Below are 21,704 nucleotides of genomic sequence, written 5' to 3'. Positions count from 1 at the left end.
GTGTGACATTCAAACATTGCTCAATTTGTATCAAGGGACCTAACGTATGCCAGGAAAACATTCCCCACACCATTACACCAGCAGCCTGTACCGTTGACACCAGGCAAGATTGGGCCATGGACTCATGCTGCTTACGCCAAATCCTCACTGCCATTAGCATGACGCAACAGGAACCAGGATTCGTCGGACCAGGCAACATTTTCCCACTCAATTGTCCAGTGTTGGTGATCACGTGCCCACTGGAGCCACTTCTTGTTTTTAGCTGATAGGAGTGGAACCCGGTGTGGTCATCGGTTGCAATAGCCGATCCGTGACAAGGACCAACGAGTTGTGCTTTCCAAGATGCCGTTCTGCACATCACTGTTGTACTGTGCCCTTATTTACCTGTTTGTGGCCCGTCTGTTATCTTGCACGATTCTTGCCATTCTCCTTCGACCTCTCTCAACGAGCTGTTTTCGCCCACAGGACTGCCGCTAACTGGATTTTCTGTTTGTCGCACCATTCTCGGTAAACCCTAGACGCAGTCGTGTGTGAAAAGCCCAGGAGGCTGGCCATTTCTGAGATACTGGAACCGATGAGCATACCACGCTCAGGTCACTTGTTTTGCCCATTCTTACATTCAATTGAACAGTAACTGAATGCCTGTGTCTGCCTGCTTTGTTTAGCAAGCCACAGAGTGAACCATTTTCGTGAACGGGGTGGTGTAACTAAAACTGGCCACTGAGTATTTTCTTGTATATGTGACCAGAGGTGAAATCTGTTAACTTGAACACTTCTGAAAGGCTAATGTAATTTATTAAAGTGGTGCTGTTTGTTAAACCAGGCCATTGATTGTGTACCTCAGGGGATTACCATCTCTGACCACAGCGAATTAAACTTCTTACATGTATTGTGTACAAAAGATGAACTGATAACTATTTATTTGAAAATGTTTTTCGACCACAAACATTTGTACTTTCCCCCCCCCACACGTTTGGTGGCCCGGTTTTATCTAAAAGTACAGTTTGGCCATAGCTTGCAGGAATTTCTTCTTCCTCTTCTGTGCAGCCAGCTGCAGAACTTCCTCGGGGTTACTAGCATTCAGCTCAGTCTGTCCAATCGCTTTAATCTGAGAAGAGATTTGATACAATACATGGCGTAAACAAAACACCTTTGGCCGGTTTCCCTAACACAGAATAAGCCTAGTCCTAGATTAAAGTACTTTCAATTGAGAATCTCCACAGCCTGTTTTAGTCCAGGATTAAGCTTAATCTGTACGGAAAACCACCCCTACGGTTTAGTCGATTGGGCTTCTAGGCTCTCCAGACGCATGGCTGTCGACGGAGACTAGATAAGCCATAACAAATGAAGGTACTCAATGGAAATAGATTCTACTTACAGCAATTTGTCTCTTCTCGCTCTCACCCCTTTTATGGTGGATGTCTACATGCATGCACAGTCAAGGGGTAAACATTGTTTGAAAAACTTGCCTGCTAAAATAATGGCTAACTAAAGATTAAAGGATACGTGTGAGATATTCAAGGATGGTGACGTCCCAGATGTAGTCATAGAATGAATCCATGGCATCGTGACTAATGATGAGATGGAACAAATAGGCCTATATTAGTCGCAGGGCCATCCTTCCAAATATCATCTCGTTGCCTGTGTGTACGAGGCCCTCCCTCCCCATAAATTATGTCATACCTGTTCTGTTCTTGAAGAGCTTTGAATGCTGTCATGTAGTCCACCTCCCTTAGAAACTGGCAAAGAACTGCAACCTAATCAGCAAGACAACGTGATCGTAACATTTACAAAGTTCAAATCTCAACGTACTGAATAAGAACCATTATAAACGTTCTGGAAAGAAGTCTGACCTGTGTGTGACAGTTCAGCATTGAACAACACTTGATCATTCTCTTTAGGACCTGCAAAGAAAAAAGATCAGTGTCACAAATAATCCAGTATTCTTGGGGGTTTTAACAAGAAAACACCAGGGCTGCGTGCCAAATGGCACTCTATTCCCTATATAGTGCACTACTTTTGACCAGAGCCCTATGGGTTCCATTTGAGACTCAGCCCCGGTCAGAAAACACCAGACTGTTTCTCTACCTGGTCAGTGTAGACATCAGGAGCCACAGCCTTGGTAAAGAAGTCAGAGCACACTGCCCCAGCCTGGAGGTAGAAATGCAACGCTGCAGAGTACTGGTTGGTCACTGGGGAGACAAAATGGAGGAGAAGGAAATTACTTGACTGTGACAACTAGCTACCCACTAAACTTGTTCTAGGGCCTGCACAGTGCATTCGGAAAGTATTCAGAACCCTTGACTTTCTCCACATTTTGTTACGTTACAGCCTTATTCTGAAATTGATTCAATTGTTTCCCCCCTCAATCTACACACAATTCCCCATAATGACAAAGCAAAAACTGGTTTGAAGAAAGTTTTGCTAATTTATTTTAAACTACTCAAATATTAAATTTACATAAGTATTCAGACCTTTTACTCAGTACTTTGTTGAAGCACCTTTGGCAGCGATTACAGCCTTGTCTTCTTGGGTATGACGCTACAAGCTTGGCACCCCTGTATTTGGGGAGTTTCTCCCATTCTTCTCTGCAGATCCTCTCAAGCGCTGTCAGGTTGGATGGGGAGCGTCGCTGCACTGCTATTTTCAGGTCTCTCCAGAGATGTTCGATCGGGTTCAAGTCTGGGCTCTGGCTGGGCCACTCAAGGACATTGAGACTTGTCCCGAAGCCACTCCTGCATTGTCTTGGCTATGTGCTTAGGGTCGTTGTCCTGTTGGAAGGTGAACCTTTGCCCCAGTCTGAGGTCCTGAGGGCTCTGAAGCAGGTTTTCATCAAGGATCTCTCTGTACTTTGCTCCGTTCATCTTTGCCTTGATCCTGACTAACCTCAGTCCCTGCTGCTGAAAAACATCCCCTCAGCATGATGCTGCCACCACCATGCGTCACCTTTGCCTTTTGGCAAACTCCAAGTGGGCTGTCGTGCCTTTTACTGAGGAGTGGCTTCCGTCTGGCCACTCTACCATAAAGGCCTGATTGGTGGAATGCTGCAGAGATGGGAGAACCTTCCAGAAGGACAACCATCTCCACAGACGAACTCTGGAGCTCTGTCAAAGTGACCATCAGGTTTTTGGTCACCTCCCTGACCAAGGCCCTTCTCCCCCGATTGCTCAGTTTGGCCGGGCGGCCAGCTCTAGGAAGAGTCTTGGTGGTTCCAAACTTTCTCCATTTAAGAATGATGGAGGCCACTGTGTTCTTGGGGACCTTCAATGCTGCAGAAATATTTTGGTACCCTTCCCCAGATCTGTGCCTCGACACAATCCTGCCTCTGTGCTCTACGGACAATTCCTTCGACCTCATGGCTTGGTTTTTGCTCTGACATGCACTGTCAACTGTCGGACCTTATATAGACGGGTGTGTGTGCCTTTCTAAATCTTGTCCAATCAATTGAATTTACCACAGGTGGACTCCAATCAAGTTGTAGAAACATCAAGGATGATCAAAGGAAACAGGATGCACCTGAGCTCAATTCCGAGTCTCATAGCAAAGGGTCTGAATACTTATGTAAATAAGGTATTTTTATTTTTTGCAGAAATGTCTAAATACCTGTTTTCGCTTTGTCATTATGGTGCATTGTGTGTAGATTGAGGTAAAACAATTATTTAATCCATTTTAGAATAAGGCTGTAATGTAACAAAAATGTGTAGAAAGTCAAGGGGTCTGATACAGTGTACAAAACATGAAGAACACCTTCCTAATATTGAGTTGCACCCCTTTCCCCCCTTTTTGCCCTTAAGAACAGCCTCAATTCGTCTGGGCATTGACTCTACAAGGTGTTGAAAGCGTTCCACAGGGATGCTGGCCCATGTTGACTCCAATGCTTCCCACAGTTGTGTCAAGTTGGCTGGATGTCTTTGGGTGGTGGACAATTGTTGATACACCTGGGAAACTGTTGAGCGTGAAAGATCCAGCAGCGTTGCAGTTCTGGCACCTAGTACCATACCCCGTTCAAAGGCAAAAATATTTTGTCTGCCCATTCACCCTCTGAATGGCACATACACAATCATTGTCTCAAGGCTTAACAATCCTTCTTTAACCTGTCTCTACACTGATTGAAGTAGATTTAACAAGTGACATCAATAAGATATAATAGCTTTCACTTGGATTCACCTGGTCAGCCTGTCATGGAAAGAGCAGGTGCTCATAATGTTTTGTACACTCAGTGTATATGAAGTGACTTGGAGTAGGAGGGCTGATTTATGGCCAGTTTTGCCTTTTAGATCACAATGAATAAGATCACATGGACAAAGGGGATCTGATCCTAGATCAGCACTACTCTGAGACGCTTGATACATACGCCCCCTGGTTAGGTTCTCCACCACCATTTGAGTGCTGCTTACCAAAGTAGATGTCAGCCTGTGTGATGAGCCAGGACTGGTTGTTGGGGTTCAGTGTAAGGGCGTAGGTCACAAGCTCTTTAACTGTCACAGCCACTGCCTCAACATCCACAGCCTGCATGCTAGAAGACAAACATTATCTAAGACAGTAACTAGCCTTATTGTCGGGTGAGTAGCAAAGTAAATAGTCTTCATAAACTCATACGGTGAGAAGACACTATCTTTTAGAAACTCAAAAATGGAACTCAATGGAAAATAGGACTACATTCTGTAGCCATATAGAACCAAACAGGTATTCATACTTTGCCAGGGTTGATGGCCAAATGGCAAGGTGTTCTGCTGTCACTTCATTGACAATATCATCCTGTAGAGAGAAGCAAATTTGTTCAACCATGAGAGAACATGTTTCGTTATAGCCTGCACCAGCGTGCGGAAGGTGGCCGAACATACCCGCACTATGCTATGAAACCTCACGAAAAGCGAGATAAGGGTGGTCAGCACCAGTGGTTCCCGAAGCTTCTTGATGAAAGTGATGAATCGGCTCCTAAAAACAATACGGGAAACGTCAGCAAGAAGGAGACTTAGCACATTGATGCCTACCTCAATTTTCAGTATAAACTGATGAGGACTAAGCCAGGTGAAGAAACCTGTAGTTAACCTAAGTGTAATCATGTTTATCTTATCCATTCTTATGTGGTCATTGACCAACTATGACTACCGGCCCGTTTACCTTTGCAGGATGCCCATACTGGACTCTCTCTGTTTGATGAGGCTGACACGTCCGTCGCTGTTTCTCTTGTGCTGGTTGGACACACTGCAGATCTGCACAACCACCTCCCACAACTCTTTGGCTGCACGCCGGCTCTCTTTAGGACCAGGGAGCTCCTTACAGGTGGAGGCCAAGAGCTGACCCAGCTATTGGGGTCAAAAGGTGTGTCACAGGGGTAGAGGAGATAAAAGCAAAGGATTTGAGTCGATCACCAGACCACGATTGGCAGAACACAATACAACTTAACTGGCACACAAGTAACATTGAATACCTCTCAATATCACAAAGCAATAACCAATGTGGTAGTTTTGTGTGTCAGAAATATTTGTATATGGTTCAGTCACAGAACACTGGATAAACACAATCTTATATCCTCTTCAGACATTCAAGTCAGATAGAAAGTGAGGCGGCGTGCTGTCTTTGAGAGGCCTGTACCTTGATGTAGGGGTTGTTCATGACCAGCTGCTGGGGCACCTGCAGTGTCAGGTATTCATTCTCCTTCCAGTTCAACATGAAGGCCACACACTCCTCCCCTACTATCTGGCGCAGTGGGAGATCTGGAAATGGCAAGAAACACACAGGGACCATAGTCGTACATAGAGTTGCGGCCAAATATATTGGCACCCTTGTACTTTTCTTAAACAATTCCAAATATTCAACATTGTAGAACCAATTTTGTTTTTGTAAACTTCAGTTTATAATTTTAATTTAGAAAATAAAAACATGGCATGGGCAAAATTATTGGCACCCCAGAGGTAGTACTTGGTCACACAGCCTTTGGCCAAGTTAACTGCCAACAAATGCTTCTTGTAACCATCAATGAGCTTGCTGCTCCTTTCTACTGGCAATTTCGCCCACTTTTAGCAGCAAACTGCTCCAATTCTTCAATGTTTGAGGGGTGTCCTACACCAACTGCTGTTTTCAGATCTTGCCATAAGTTTTACTTTTTTTACCCCCCTTTTACTACCCAATTTCGTGATTACGATCTTGTCTCATGGCTGCAACTCCCCAACGGGCTCAGGAGAGGCGAAGGTCGAGTCATGCATCCTCTGAAACATGACCCGCCAAACCGCACTTCTTAACACCCGCTCGCTTAACCCGGAAGCCAGCTGCACCAATGTGTCGGACGGAAACATCGTTCAACTGACGACCGAAGTCAGCCTGCAAGCGCCCGGCCCGCCACAAGGAGTCGCTAGAGTGCGATGAGCCAAGTAAAGCCCCCTCGGCCAAACCCTCCCCTAACCGGGACGACGCTAGGCCAATTGTGCACCGCTCTATGGGACTCCCGGTCATGACACAGCATGGGATCGAACCCCAGGCTGTAGTGACACTGCGATGCAGTGCTTAGACCGCTGCACCACTCGGGAGGCCCTCGCCATAGGTTTTGGATGCGATTCAGAGCTGCCCACTTAACAGTCCAGCATCTCTTCTTGAACCATTCCTGGGTGAACCATTCCACAACCTTCAATGGAGACCCAGGTTGCTTTGCTGTCTCTGGTACTGGGTGACTTGAACGTGTGCAAGACATCATGAAATCAGCAGATTATCAAGGTGTTTTGGAGTGCAATGTTCAACCCAGGGTCCAAAACCTGTGTCTCTGTTGAAGGTTGTGGGTATTCCAGCAGGACAACAACCCCCAACACATATCAAATGCACCCTGGAATGGTTCAAGAACAAACATTGAAAAGTTCTGGAGTGTTGAAAATGTGACAAATATTTTAAAATGTAAATTTATTTGAGAAGAAATAGGGAATTATTTAAGAAAAGTGCAAGGGTGCCAATATATTTGGCCGCAACTGTATATTATAGGACACTGATATGGCAAAATGCTGAGGGACCGGAGGCCTGAAATCAAACTTTCAATTCCATGTGCTTCATTATGTATGCCTTGAACGTTTCATGAGTAAAGTAATTGTTTCTCCATTCACCTACCATGTATTCTCATCTCCAGGTAGCCTCGCACCCTGCTGACCAGATCGGGTGGGGGTCTGACATTGCTGCCCTCGGCCGCCCCGGTTTCATGGGCCCGCACCTCCAGAAGCAGCATTTCGTTCAGCATCACCTGCCTTAGCTTAGGAGAGAACTCCGTCACCAGCTCCAGACAGGCTGAGAAGAGCTGCCGCGTGTGGGCAAAGTCCTGGGATACCAACAACATTACAAAGATGAGATCAACTCAAGTTCTTTATGGGCTTGTTTCCCAGACATAGATTACGCCTAGTCCTGGACTAAAAAGCAGAAAGCGGTTTTTAGTCCAGGGTTAGGCCTAATCTGTGTCTGAGAAACCGGACCTACAAGTATTACAAAATCAAATTTTGTTAACAAGAAATACATTCCCATCTTCTATCTACCAATAGTAACATTGTATTGACCCATGAACTTCATATTCCATAATACTCATGTTTTTATGGAGAATTTGAAAGTGATAGACCTTTACAGTGATGCAGTGAAGCCCTTTGGCCATGAGGATGTACACCAGATCCTTGGTCAGGTTGTCTTTGATGTTGAGGATCACATTGATATAGTCTGGAGGTACTTCCCACTGTAAATACACATAATAAAGTTTCAGGCAAGTATCAATCTAACAAAATCACTGCTACCATTTAAAATAATAGGCACTATAGAAGCAGTCTGTGTGTCCAGCCGTGGTGACCTTTGAACTCTGACCTTGTTGTTAACCCTCCAGAAGGGTCGTTCGGCCATGCCGTGCAGCTCAATGAGGATCTGTCGGATGCGGCGGGCGTCCAGGCAGAGGATGAGCTGCTGCTCCAGCTGTCCAATGTTGACACTGGCCGCGGCTGGGGAGCAACACGGAACAGAAGGACAAGCACAGGATCAGAGGGAAATGCACATCCATAACATAATACATGGGAAAGAAGACTGCATCACTCATTGATGGGAGCTTTAGCTTAACAAGAGGGCAAACTTTCCGTGCGAGACAGACAAGAGGTATGATAAATAAGTAATCTACTAAATCAACTCCTAAGAACCCACATACTGGCCCCTACTCCTCCACCCCTTCCATACAGAGCTCTGAATACTTGCCGAAGTGATGTTGTGTGGCACCTGTGTTTAGCCAGAGAGCAGTGCTAATATAGCAGCATACCTGGGATGTCGTAGAAGGAGGGCAGAGGCTTGGCGTAGAGGTTGACCGTGGCTGACCTCTTCCTCATCTGCTCCACCAGGATCTTCCTCTCCTCCTCCTTCAGCAGCTCCGTGAACAGCTTGTGGGCGGTGACCACGAACACCAGGTGGGGCTCTGCCAAGCTCTCACACAGGGTTCTGCATGGGAGTTGGGACAATGATGTATAAAGATATGAATATACAGTGGGGAAAAAAAGTATTTAGTCAGCCACCAATTGTGCAAGTTCTCCCACTTAAAAAGATGAGAGGCCTGTAATTTTCATCATAGGTACACGTCAACTATGACAGACAAAATGAGAAAAAAAAATCCAGAAAATCACATTGTAGGATTTTTAATGAATTTATTTGCAAATTATGGTGGAAAATAAGTATTTGGTCAATAACAAAAGTTTCTCAATACTTTTATATACCCTTTGTTGGCAATGACACAGGTCAAACGTTTTCTGTAAGTCTTCACAAGGTTTTCACACACTGTTGCTGGTATTTTGGCCCATTCCTCCATGCAGATCTCCTCTAGAGCAGTGATGTTTTGGGGCTGTCGCTGGGCAACACGGACTTTCAACTCCCTCCAAAGATTTTCTATGGGGTTGAGATCTGGAGACTGGCTAGGCCACTCCAGGACCTTGAAATGCTTCTTACGAAGCCACTCCTTCGTTGCCCGGGCGGTATGTTTGGGATCATTGTCATGCTGAAAGACCCAGCCACGTTTCATCTTCAATGCCCTTGCTGATGGAAGGAGGTTTTCACTCAATCTCACGATACATGGCCCCTTTCATTCTTTCCTTTACACGGATCAGTCGTCCTGGTCCCTTTGCAGAAAAACAGCCCCAAAGCATGATGTTTCCACCCCCATGCTTCACAGTAGGTATGGTGTTCTTTGGATGCAACTCAGCATTCTTTGTCCTCCAAACACGACGAGTTGAGTTTTTACCAAAAAGTTATATTTTGGTTTCATCTGACCACATGACATTCTCCCAATCCTCTTCTGGATCATCCAAATGCACTCTAGCAAACTTCAGACGGACCTGGACATGTACTGGCTTAAGCAGGGGGACACGTCTGGCACTGCAGGATTTGAGTCCCTGGCGGCGTAGTGTGTTACTGATGGTAGGCTTTGTTACTTTGGTCCCAGCTCTCTGCAGGTCATTCACTAGGTCCCCCCCGTGTGGTTCTGGGATTTTTGCTCACCGTTCTTGTGATCATTTTGACCCCACGGGGTGAGATCTTGCGTGGAGCCCCAGATCGAGGGAGATTATCAGTGGTCTTGTATGTCTTCCATTTCCTAATAATTGCTCCCACAGTTGATTTCTTCAAACCAAGCTGCTTACCTATTGCAGATTCAGTCTTCCCAGCCTGGTGCAGGTCTACAATTTTGTTTCTGGTGTCCTTTGACAGCTCTTTGGTCTTGGCCATAGTGGAGTTTGGAGTGTGACTGAGGTTGTGGACAGGTGTCTTTTATACTGATAACAAGTTCAAACAGGTGTCTTTTATACTGATAACAAGTTCAAACAGGTGCCATTAATACAGGTAACGAGTGGAGGACAGAGGAGCCTCTTAAAGAAGAAGTTACAGGTCTGTGAGAGCCAGAAATCTTGCTTGTTTGTAGGTGACCAAATACTTATTTTCCACCATAATTTGCTAATAAATTCATAAAAAATCCTACAATGTGATTTTCTGGAAAAAAATGCTCAATTTGTCTGTCATAGTTGACATGTACCTATGATGAAAATTACAGGCCTCTCATCTTTTTAAGTGGGAGAACTTGCACAATTGGTGGCTGACTAAATACTTTTTTTCCCCACTGTATGCATGTCTATGATGGGGAGGCATCAAATGTCAGGACAGGTATCAGCATTTGGCATACTGCTCACCATCAACAAGCTAGACCAACACATTAGATCTGCAGTTATTACAAGCTTACAAAATGGCTCTAATCTAAGTTAATCAACTCAATCCTACGCACTTTAGAAAAATAACCATCTTCCTCTTGGACGTCTCTGATGAATGGTCCTTGTCTAATGACCTTGTGCATACCTGTAAGAGGAAACACAGTTTAAATGTAGATTTATAGATAGAAATTCCGTTTTCATTGAGAAGAGTGGGTTTGTTAGCCTGGTTAAACCAGACTGAAACAATGGTAAGCACAGCATTTATTGTGTTTTAACCAGGCTATGAGTTTGTAGTTGTACCTCTAGCATAAAGTCCACCACGTGTTTTCTAGGCTTGTGGAGCAGCTGCTGAAAACGCACACTGAGGACCTCCCCTTGCAGGGCGTCTCGAACAGCATTGCACACGCAAAGCTTGTGACACACCTCGTCCAGGCCCCTCTCCCTGTGTACACCATGAAAACAGAGAATTAACATAACACTGCCAAACATTTAAACGTCTTAAAGCTGGGATTGCTTGCTAGCAATCAAGACTGATTTGCCTCATTTCAATACATTTGGTTATCCAAGAAAAATATTTACGCCTAAAACAGTTAAGTGGTGTATAGTACACGTCAAAGATACCATTTTTATTCTGGGTTGAATGATTTAACCACCAAAAGTGTTCTCACCCTTGCTGGACTTTGTGCAAAAACTCCCTCAGGACAGACTGTCTGAGGTGGTTGGGCAAGCTGAGTGACACATTGTCTTTGATGAAAGCCTCTACAAGAGCCTGAGGAAAAGAAGAGAGGCTTCAATTACTTCAAAGACTTCCGGTTACTGAGCAAGATGGTGGAGTTTTGCTCACGCTGGTGCAAACTTTTAAAATGCTATTTCTATCGTTATTTTGATCATCTCTTAACTAATCACAAACAAGGATGAACACTGAAACGCCACCGAAGAGAAATATCGATATGTTGGACCTGACTACCCAGTCTACAAATCAAGAAGATAAGAAATCGAGGATGTCGCTTGCAGACGGCGTTCCCCACTAAACACTTTCTGTATTTGGGGCTACAGGGACGCAACTCCCCGGCAAGGATGAGTCGGTTTTATCTTAACTCTTTTCGGGAAAGCTTGGTGACCTAAAATACTCTTTACTTGAAATGCGCACTGATATAAAATCTACCCGTGTCACAGTCAAATCCATCCTCACAGACATGGAATTATTCAAGATGAAATTCATCCAACTTGAGACTAAAAAACACAAAGATAAACTAGGCTGTTGCAACACAATCATCCCACACAGACACAATACAACCGAAACAATGTAAACACAACACTGTGATGAAATCAGTACCTATGCAGAGAACAGTTTGTCTCCCAATATATCCCTTATATAATGACTGACGTACAATATTAATGAGGATCACATACTTAGGGATATACAGTTGAAGTCTGAAGTTTACATACACCTTAGCCAAATACATTTAAACTCAGTTTTTCACAATTTCTGACATTGAATCCTAGTAAAAATTCCCTGTCTTAGGTCAGTTAGGATCACCACTTTATTTTAAGAATGTGAAATGTCAGAATAATAGTAGAGTGATTTATTTAAGCTTTTATTTCTTTCATCACATTCCCAGTGGGTCAGAAGTTTACATACACTCAATTAGTATTTGGTAGCATTGCCTTTAAATTGTTTAACTTGGGTCAAACGTTTCGGGTAGCCTTCCACAAGCTTCCCACAATAAGTTGGGTGAATTTTGGCCCATTCCTCCTGACAGAGCTGGTGTAACTGAGTCAGGTTTGTAGGCCTCCTTGCTCGCAAACACTTTTTCAGCTCTGCCCACACATTTTCTATATGGTTGAGGTCAGGGCTTTGTGATGGCCACTCCAATACCTTGACTTTGTTGTCCTTAAGCCATTTTGCCACAACTTTGGAAGTATGCCTGGGGTCGTTGTCCATTTGGAAGACCCATTTGCGACCAAGCTTTAACTTCCTGACTGATGTCTTGAGATGTTGCTTCAATATATCCACATACATTTTCCTTCCTCATGATGCCATCTATTTTGTGAAGTGTACCAGTCCCTCCTGCAGCAAAGCACCCCCACAGCATGCCCGTGCTTCACGGTTGGGATGTTGTTCTTCGGCTTGCAAGCTCCCCCCTTTTTCCTCCAAACATAACAACGGTCATTATGGCCAAACAGTTCTATTTTTGTTTCATCAGACCAGAGGACATTTCTCCAAAAAGTACGATCTTTGTCCCCATGTGCAGTTGCAAACCATAGTCTGGCTTTTCTATGGCGGTTTTGGAGCAGTGCCTTCTTCCTTGCTGAACGGCCTTTCAGGTTATGTCGATATAGGACTCGTTTTACTGTGGATATAGATACTTTTGTACCTGTTTCCTCCAGCATCTTCACAAGGTCCTTTGCTGTTGTTCTGGGATTGATTCGCGCTTTTTGCACCAAAATACGTTAATCTACCGGACTATTTGCACTGCCCCCCCACCCCATACTTTTTACGCTGCTGCTACTCTGTTAAGTATTTATGCATAGTCACTTTAACTCTACCCACATGTACATATTACCTCAACTACCTCAACTAGCCGGTGCCCCCGCACATTGACTATGCAACGGTACCCCCCTGTATATATAGCCTCCCTACTGTCACTTTATTCTATTGTATATATAGCCTCCCTACTGTCACTTTATTTTTACTTCTGCTCTTTTTTTCTCAACACTTTTTTGTTGTTGTTTTATTCTTACTTTTTTGTTTAAAATAAATGCACTGTTGGTTAAGGGCTGTAAGTAAGCATTTCACTGTAATGTCTGCACCTGTTGTATTCGGCGCATGTGACCAATAAAATTTGATTTGATTTGATCTCTAGGAGACAGAATGCGTCTCCTTCCTGAGCGGTATGACGGCTGCATGGTCCCATGGTGTTTATACTTGCGTGCTATTGTTTGTACAGATGAACGTGGTACCTTCAGACATTTGGAAATTGTTCCCAAGGATGAACCAGACTTATGTAGGTCTACAATTTGTTTTAAGCAAAGAGGCACTGAGTTTGAAGGTAGGCCTTGAAATACATCCACAGGTACACCTCCAATGACTCAAATAATGTCAATTAGCCTATCAGAAGCTTCTAAAGCCAAGACATCATTTTCTGGAATTTTCCAAGCTGTTTAAAGGCACAGTCAACTTAGTGTATGTAAGCTTCTGACCCACTGGAATTGTGATACAGTGAATTATAAGTGAAATAATCTGTCTGTAAACAATTGTTTGAAAAATTATGTCCTAACCGACTTGCCAAAACTATAGTTTATTAACAAGACATTTGTGGAGTGGTTGAAAACGAGTTTTAATGACTCCAACCTAAGTGTATGTAAACTTCCGACTTCAACTGTAGATATCTTGGTGAGAAATTTCATTTGGAATGGGAAACGTCCTAGAATTAGACTCCACCTTACAATGCCCAAAAAAGTTTGGAAGGCTCTCTTTACCCAACTTTAAACTCTACTATTGGGCATTTCAGCTGAGGTCATTGACTATTTGGCATGACTCTTCATCTGATGTCCCTTTGCGGAAAATAGAGGGAGGCCAAGTCTCACCCAATTAGAATTCAGGACCTTCCTTCTTCTGGGATAAAGCAAAAAAAAACTGCCTAATCTTTTATGGGATCTATTATTTTTAAAAAATACATTGACTGTTTGGTACCAAATCAATAATTATCTGGGCACAACTTGCAATTTCCATGAGTTATGTCCTATTTGGAATAACAATTTTATTTTATCTGGCTTTATGCCGTTTACATTACCTCCGTGGTCTAAGCAAGATATTCTTGTTTTAAAGTTTATCTTCAACCTGCAAGGGCTTTGTTGCTTTCAAGATCTGAAAGAGTCATTCTCTCCCTGGTTCTTCCTGATTGAAAACCTATGGTGTACCATGGGACACCAAACCAAGCTCCCACTCTTTACTGAAACCACTTTCATGTCCAGGGAAAGCCGGAATGCCGTCCTCACTATATGATAGGCTAGTGACTCATAATATAAAACATCTACCTGTTATGGAGATCTGGGAGAAGGAACTACAAAGTGCTGGATTTGAATGGGATTGGACCACGATATGGGGCAATATTTTTGCCTTTTCTAAGAGCGTTGGCCATCAATTTATTAATTGCAAATTCGCTCAAAGGCTTTATTTAACCCCAGAGCGAAGGTTCAAAATGAAGCTTTTGGACAGTGATGTAAGTAATAAATATACCCAATCTGAGGTGGGCATATGTTTTGGAGCGTGTACCGGTAAAGTCTCTTTGGGTTTATGTTGTTTGTGTTTTATATGGTATTCTTGTCAAGAACCTACCTGTTTGCCCATCCCTCCTCCTGCTTGGTTGTAGCCGTAGCAATTAATGATCTTGTCAAGAGAGGCGGATTGTTATGGCTGCATTAACAGCAAGGTATTTAAACCGGGTATTGCCCTTTGCAGATGTTGGTTGCTTATGTACTTGGACATTGCGCAGCTGGAAAGATCCACTGCCAGTCTGCGTAGGGCCAAGCCCGAAACTTTGGTCAATTGGTCACATGCAATCTCCCACTTGCAAGAGCTAATTTAACAACAATGTGAGATAGCATTGCCCTGCTCTGCCTTTTTCCTATGTGGCTCTGGGTTGGTAGGCTTTGAGAATTACATTTTAACAGTTTTAATTTGGAAATACTGAAAACTTTTTGTCTTTAATCTATTTAGTTTTGTCCTTTTTAATTTGTATGATGTTGTTTTAGTTTTGAGATTTTGTTTGTTTTCCCCCTATTGAACTGTACATATTAATATCTTGAAACTGTAATTGTCTAGGACATGCAAGAAAAACAAATAAATAATTATTCACAAAATTACTGATTGTGTGGCTTTCAGTTCCTTACATAATGCCTAAACCGCAGGAGAAAACATTTTCTACTATCATCAGCAGGGCACAGTCTACATTGGTGCTGAGTAGTTTTTTAGCTTGTTGCATTTTTGTATTAATTTTTTCCAGGCTGACTGACCTGGTAGTTCTGAGTTCTGATGAGGCTGTTGATCTGTCCGTAGGGGTTTAGCTGGGTGTCACTGGGGTCCGAGGCTCCAGTCAGGGCCCTGCAGGCGTTCCAGTACCCAGCAAGACGCTTCTCATCCAGGTGAACGTGAAGCGTCAAGTCGAACTGCAATACAAGAACAGCAGAGCTTCAGTGATGAGCAACATTAACACAAATACAAACACTCAAATCAAATTGAATCAAAGTCAGACCAAATGTAAGATATGTTTTTGAATATATTTTAGTGCAAGTGACCATGAAACTACTAAAGCAAAATATAACAACAACTACAGCTTAATACTGAACCTTCAACAGCAACTCCCTTGTTTGTTGAAAATGCTCTCTGGCCTTCTCATATGCCAGTTGGTCTGAGCAGCCTTGTTGAAAGAAAATACCTCCCAAATCGTAATGCACCTGTAGAACACAAGACGTTCTTTACCAAGAGCTTGAGCTCTGTGAGCCGTTCTCTCTGGCCATACTGCATCCAATAGGAGAATCTTCTATTTAGAGTAGTCTACCCATAGATTGACATATAGAACTTTAATAGGACATATATTAAACAATAATTATATATATAATAATATAGTAATTTAATAGTCTCTGTGAGTCTACCCACCTGACAGTGCAGCTCATCAGCACTGATCCTAAGGCCTGCTGTGGAGGACTCCGTTTCCCCGTTAGTAGTACTGGGGTCGGCAGCCAGCAGGTCCAGAGTCCTCAGGGTATGGATATAGAAGTCCTTCTTCAGCCCCAGAGCACCCTCTAACACCATGATAGAGTCCGCTGCCTGCTCTTTCAACTGCAATAGGAGACAGTGACACAGCACCATGTAATCCCTCAGGGCATTCACTCATGTTTTTAAATGGTGTTCTGTTGTCTAATATGACCCAAGGAAAATAGCAGACTCACCACGCTCAGGATGTTTTCAGTTAGCTCTTTCTCCTGCTGCACAATATTCAACCTATAGACAACATGGACAATGAATATAATGCTGTACTGATGCAAATCTTGTCATACGTACAGCAATACCAATTTAGTTCTGAAAGTAGAAGGAGAACCAAAGAACCTACATGTTCATCTGATGAGGCCCAGGTTTGGTCTGTTTTTCTGGAAAACTACTCAACACAATGGTTCGTATGGCCCTTTGAGAGTCAAAATATGGATACAATTATTAGAAATGACAGAATTATGTCAACCTGGTGGTCCATTATACAGTACAATCAATCCTTCTCTACAGAAAGTGTTCTCCAGTGCCCATTCTCACCAGCGGTTGTAGATGATGACAGCCATGGCAGTGGTGGGAGGCAAGGTGGACAGATCCAGGTCAACATGTTTCACTCCAGGTGGAACCTTACTCACACACAGCAGCTCATTCAGCAGCATGTTCAACACAGGGATAGTCAAGCTAAGGAGGGAAAAAGGATGTGTCAATTCAATATGAGACACCTACATAAAAACGAACAAAAACCGAACTACTATCCTAACTTTTCAGGGTAATGGAATAACAACAAATTCTCAAATAAAAAGTCACTGCAAACAGATGTTTCTACGCCACACTCACCCTTTCTCCAATACATCTAGATCCCACTTCATGTGTGCTGCTACTTTAAGAGCCAACAGCTTCAGAGTGCGGTTCCTGCGGTTGTCTGCAGGAGGCTGGACTTGGTTCTGCTCGTTCACAGAGGGCTTGGCCGCTTGTTCAAGGAACTGGATGACAAGCTGCACTGGAACAGGATCTGAGGGAGGGAAACATATTTATATACGTTTTCAAACAAACCAGTCGAGTTTGAGTCCACTCATGTGTAAGTTCAATCACTGCTACCAATATGGTTATGCCAATCAGATCTGGACCAATATTCAGAGAGGATTCTCTCTCTTTCTTTCAGCAGACCTGGATGGGACTTCTGGAGGTGGTTCTCCAGCAGCATCTCATCCAGGAGAAACTCGAACCAGGAGGTCTGAGGAGGAGTGCTCGGCCGGCTGCCGCTCACAGCCACACGGTCCGCCGCCTCTGCACTCATCTCCACCTGTCAGTGTCACACAGTCTTGGTTACACGTAGCCATAGACACCAACTCTAGTGTCTATTAACGAAGGCATCTTCTGTCCCGGGAGGGAAGGGTCTGAACGTTAACACGCATTGCTTGCAGTACAGTTTTGGAAACATTAGGACCTTATCTTTCATATCAGTGAGAAATATATATTTTTAACTAACGGTTAAATTACTACACACACATTTATAAGGTTAGGGTTCCCACATCGCCATAGCTCCATGTTACAATGCTTGTTTACGGAAGACAGAGGCGATCGACCACCTGTACTAATGATCTATCTAGCGGGCTCCGAACACCTGTGTAACGGAAGAAGGATGCCAGAAAAGTGTTGTAAAAAAATACTGTTGGCTGCTGCAACTGCTAAAACCGGTTACAACAGTGTACAGTACATGTATATTTTGCATTTGTGAAATTATTTTTATGTGATGTGAAAGTAGAGGGTTTTATGTTTCCAAAACCATATCGCAAGTGAGGGCTATTAACATTTCTAAATGTTAAAACAGAGTGTCTGGATTGTAGTCCCCATGGTCCCAGCTGTGGGCGACACTTACATCTGAGAACTCTAGGGATAAGGGAGAATGCTTTCTTGGCTTCTGGAGAGCAAGGTTACATGATGCTTACATTTAAATTTGTAAGAAGTTTACAATGCTTGTTAGAATTTTTTATTTTATTTTACCTTTATTTAACCAGGTAAGCCAGTTGAGAACAAGTTCTCATTTACAACTGCAACCTGGCCAAGATAAAGCAAAGCAGTGCGATAAAAACAACAAACACAGAGTTACATATGGAATAAACAAAACGTACAGTCGATAACACAATAGAAAATCTATATACAGTGTGTGCAAATGTGGTAAGTTATGGAGGTATGGCAATAAATAAGCCATAGTGCAAAATAATTACAATTTAGTATTAACACTGGAGTGATAGATGTGCAGAAGATGATGTGCAAATAGAGATACTGGGGTGCAAATGAGCAAAATAAATAACAATGTAAATAACAATATGGGGATGAGGTAGTTGGGTGGGCTAATTACAGATGGGCTGTGTACAGGTACAGTGATTGGTAAGCTGCTCTGACAACTGATGCTTAAAGATAGTGAGGGAGATAAGTGTCTCCAGCTTCAGAGATTTTTGCAGTTCGTTCCAGTCATTTGCAGCAGAGAACTGGAAGGAATGGCGGCCAAAGGAGGTGTTGGCTTTGGGGATGACCAGTGAGATATACCTGCGCATACTACGGGTGGGTGTTGCTATGGTGACCAATGAGCTAAGATAAGGCGGGGATTTGCCTAGAAGAGATTTATAGATGACCTGGAGCCAGTGGGTTTGGCGACGAATATGTAGTGAGGGCCAGCCAACAAGAGCGTACAGGTCACAGTGGTGGGTAGTATATGGGGCTGGGGCTTTGGTGACAAAACGGATGGCACTGTGATAGACTACATCCAATTTGCTGAGTATAGTGTTGGAAGCTATTTTGTAAATGACATCACCGAAGTCAAGGATCGGTAGGATAGTCCGTTTTCTGAGGGCATGTTTAGCAGCACGAGTGAAGGAGGCTTTGTTGCGAAATAGGAAGCCGATTCTAGATTTAACTTTGGATTGGAGATGCTTAATGTGAGTCTGGAAGGAGAGTTTACGGTCTAACCAGACACCTAGGTATTTGTAGTTGTCCACATATTCTAAGTCAGACCCGCCGATAGTAGTGATTCTAGTCGGGCGAGCGGTTGCAAGCAGCGTTCGATTGAAGAGCATGCATTTAGTTTTACTAGCGTTTAAGAGCAGTTGGAGGCCACGGAAGGAGTGTTGTATGGCATTGAAGCTCGTTTGGAGGTTTGTTAACACAGTGTCCAATGAAGGGCCAGATGCATACAAAATGGTGTCGTCTGCGTAGAGGTGGATCTGAGAGTCACCAGCAGCAAGAGCGACATCATTGATATTCACAGAGAATAGAGTCGGCCCGAGAATTGAACCCAGTGGCACCCCCATAGAGACTGCCAGAGGTCCAGACAACAGGCCCTCCGATTTGAACTCTATCTGAGAAGTAGTTGGTGAACCAGGCGAGGCAGTCATTTGAGAAACCAAGGGTATTTAGTCTGCCAATAATAATCTGGTGATTGACAGAGTCAAAAGCCTTGGCCAGGTCGATAAAGACGGCTGCACAGTACTGTCTTTTATCGATCGCGGTTATTATATCGTTTAGGACCTTGAGCGTGGCTGAGGTGCACCCATGACGAGCTTGGAAACCAGATTGCATAGTGGAGAAGGTATGGTGGGGGATCTGTTTGTTAACTTGGCTTTCAAATACTTTCGAAAGGCAGGGCAGGATGGATATAGGTCTGTAACAGTTTGGATCTAGAGTGTCACCCCCTTTGAAGAGGGGGATGACCTTGGCAGCTTTCCAATCTCTGGGGATCTCAGATGATACGAAAGAGAGATTGAACAGGCTAGTAATAGGGGTTGCGACAATTTCCGCGGCTAATTTTAGAAAGAACGGGTCCAAATTGCACCTCAAAGCACTGAAAAAATCCTCAATAAGCAACAAGAAATGGCAATTAAATTTAATATTGAATTGAAATTGCAATTACCTAATCTCCTAAATTTTTATGGAATTGATCCCAACTAGGGTTGCAAAATTCCAGGAATTTAAAATAAATTCCCTGGTTTCCCAGTCCCAGAAATCCTGGTTGGAGATATACGGATTTCCTGCTTATTCCCTTCTGATCCCTGGAATCCTCCAACCGTGATATCGGGAAACCAGGGTATTCGAAAATTCCCGGAATTTTGCAACCACAATCCTGTCCCTGAAGCTCTGGTCACGTTCGTGCGCTAAACCCTGGACCAGGTTCTTAACACACCCACAAAGTCATAAACCCCGCCTATTTCTACAATTAATCTTCTTAAAATCTAATTTTAAACCTAACCACACTGCTAACCTTACACCCAACCTCAAATTAAAAACAAAAAGCAAATGTTTGTTTTCATAAATGTTTACGATATAGCCTAATTGATTTTGAGGCTGTGCTATCTAGTTGAAACACTGGACCCAGAGCTACCAACCCTGCAAACTCACTTTTCCAAAATGCTACCGAGTAGCTAAGTAACCTACTTTCCAATGGATATTAAATTGTAAACCCAAAACCAGTCTAACTTAAGTTACGCAAGAATCAATTTCCTAAAGAAATTAAGATAAAGAGAAAAACATCTGATGAGGTGCAAAATCAAGCAAACTAAAGTTAGCTAGCTAGCTATCTAAGCTATCTATTTTAGCAGCTAGCGGTTGTTGCTAGCTAGCTAGGTGGGTCTCCCTAATATTATGACTGGTGAGCATATAAGCAAGCTGGCCAATGTAAATGCATAAGAGTTTACCTTTTTTGAGGCTGCAATTCTAAAAATATCCAGAAAGGTATAATATTTTTGACAACTACCTAGCTTACTCAAAGATGCTTTCTAATTATTATTTTTTGGTCAATGAACATCTCTGACGTCATATCCGGATCCGCTCCAATCATGAAGTTGGTTATCCTGCACCCTTTTTGCGCATCATGCAGTTGCGGTTGAACTTCTTCTTCGATGAGGTTTAACGGCGGTTGGCATCCAATAAATGTTACATTACCGCTCCCTAACAGACTGGAGTATAACTCCCTTATACTTTGTTTAAAAAATATATATATTATAATACCATACTCATTTACATTTTAGTCATTTAGCAGACGCTCTTATCCAGAGCGACTTACAGTTAGTGAATGCATACGTTATTATTATACTTTTTTATTTTTTCATACTGGCCCCCCATGGGAATCGAACCCAGAACCCTGGCGTTGCAAACACCATGCTCTACCAACTGAGCTACATCCCTCCACTATTTAAATCTATTTAGTCCTGCTTCAGGCCAACAGCCTGAAAGGATGGAACACCACCACTTAACACACCCTGTAACTCTTCTGATGTCAAGTCTCGCACACCCAAATACCTCTCTGCAGCTGCCACCACAACCTCTATTTTCTGTGACTTACGTTCCATCCCTGCAGTACAGTTGATAACCATTGCTATAAATTCAAAAAATCCAATCTTACTGAAACATATACAGTGAGGGAAAAAAGTATTTGATCCCCTGCTGATTTTGTACGTTTGCCCACTGACAAAGAAATGATCAGTCTATAATTTTAATGGTAGGTTTATTTGAACAGTGAGAGACAGAATAACAACAAAAAAATCCAGAATAACGCATGTCAAAAATGTTATAAATTGATTTGCATTTTAATGAGGGAAATAAGTATTTGACCCCTCTGCAAAACATGACTTAGTACTTGGTGGCAAAACCCTTGTTGGCAATCACAGAGGTCAGACGTTTCTTGTAGTTGGCCACCAGGTTTGCACACATCTCAGGAGGGATTTTGTCCCACACCTCTTTGCAGA

General features: G+C 43.2%; 1 protein-coding gene across 1 annotated transcript; it reads right to left on the bottom strand.

Annotated features, from left to right (window-relative positions):
• Positions 1 to 903: 903 nt before the first annotated feature.
• ints8 (integrator complex subunit 8) lies at positions 904 to 20,782 on the bottom strand. The gene is made up of 27 exons (XM_041902818.1): positions 20,655 to 20,782; positions 17,131 to 17,266; positions 16,801 to 16,975; positions 16,504 to 16,644; positions 16,310 to 16,381; positions 16,149 to 16,200; positions 15,856 to 16,038; positions 15,546 to 15,653; positions 15,213 to 15,365; positions 10,862 to 10,962; positions 10,494 to 10,635; positions 10,268 to 10,338; positions 8,267 to 8,442; positions 7,828 to 7,958; positions 7,592 to 7,702; positions 7,096 to 7,300; positions 5,599 to 5,720; positions 5,125 to 5,309; positions 4,845 to 4,938; positions 4,697 to 4,758; positions 4,398 to 4,516; positions 2,089 to 2,192; positions 1,854 to 1,904; positions 1,684 to 1,757; positions 1,507 to 1,571; positions 1,379 to 1,422; positions 904 to 1,108 (listed from the first exon to the last, which is right to left on the bottom strand). Exons 2-27 carry the CDS (start codon positions 17,258 to 17,260, stop codon positions 992 to 994), a joined length of 2,988 nt encoding a protein of 995 aa, XP_041758752.1. The 5' UTR covers positions 17,261 to 17,266; positions 20,655 to 20,782; the 3' UTR covers positions 904 to 991.
• Positions 20,783 to 21,704: the final 922 nt, after the last annotated feature.

This window comes from Coregonus clupeaformis, chromosome 17 (assembly GCF_020615455.1).
Source record: "Coregonus clupeaformis isolate EN_2021a chromosome 17, ASM2061545v1, whole genome shotgun sequence".
NCBI lineage: Eukaryota > Metazoa > Chordata > Actinopteri > Salmoniformes > Salmonidae > Coregonus > Coregonus clupeaformis.
This window is presented reverse-complemented; position numbering and strand designations above follow the sequence as displayed.

Excerpts from the sequence above, each read along its gene's own strand:
- ints8 (XM_041902818.1), bottom strand. The coding sequence starts at position 17,260 with ATGAGTGCAGAGGCGGCGGACCGTGTGGCTGTGAGCGGCAGCCGGCCG. Across the intron at positions 16,382-16,503 it reads GTCATCATCTACAACCGCTG|GGCCATACGAACCATTGTGT; the intron begins GTGAGAATGGGC and ends TGACTCTCAAAG. Across the intron at positions 10,963-15,212 it reads TCAGAACTCAGAACTACCAG|GCTCTTGTAGAGGCTTTCAT; the intron begins GTCAGTCAGCCT and ends TCTTTTCCTCAG.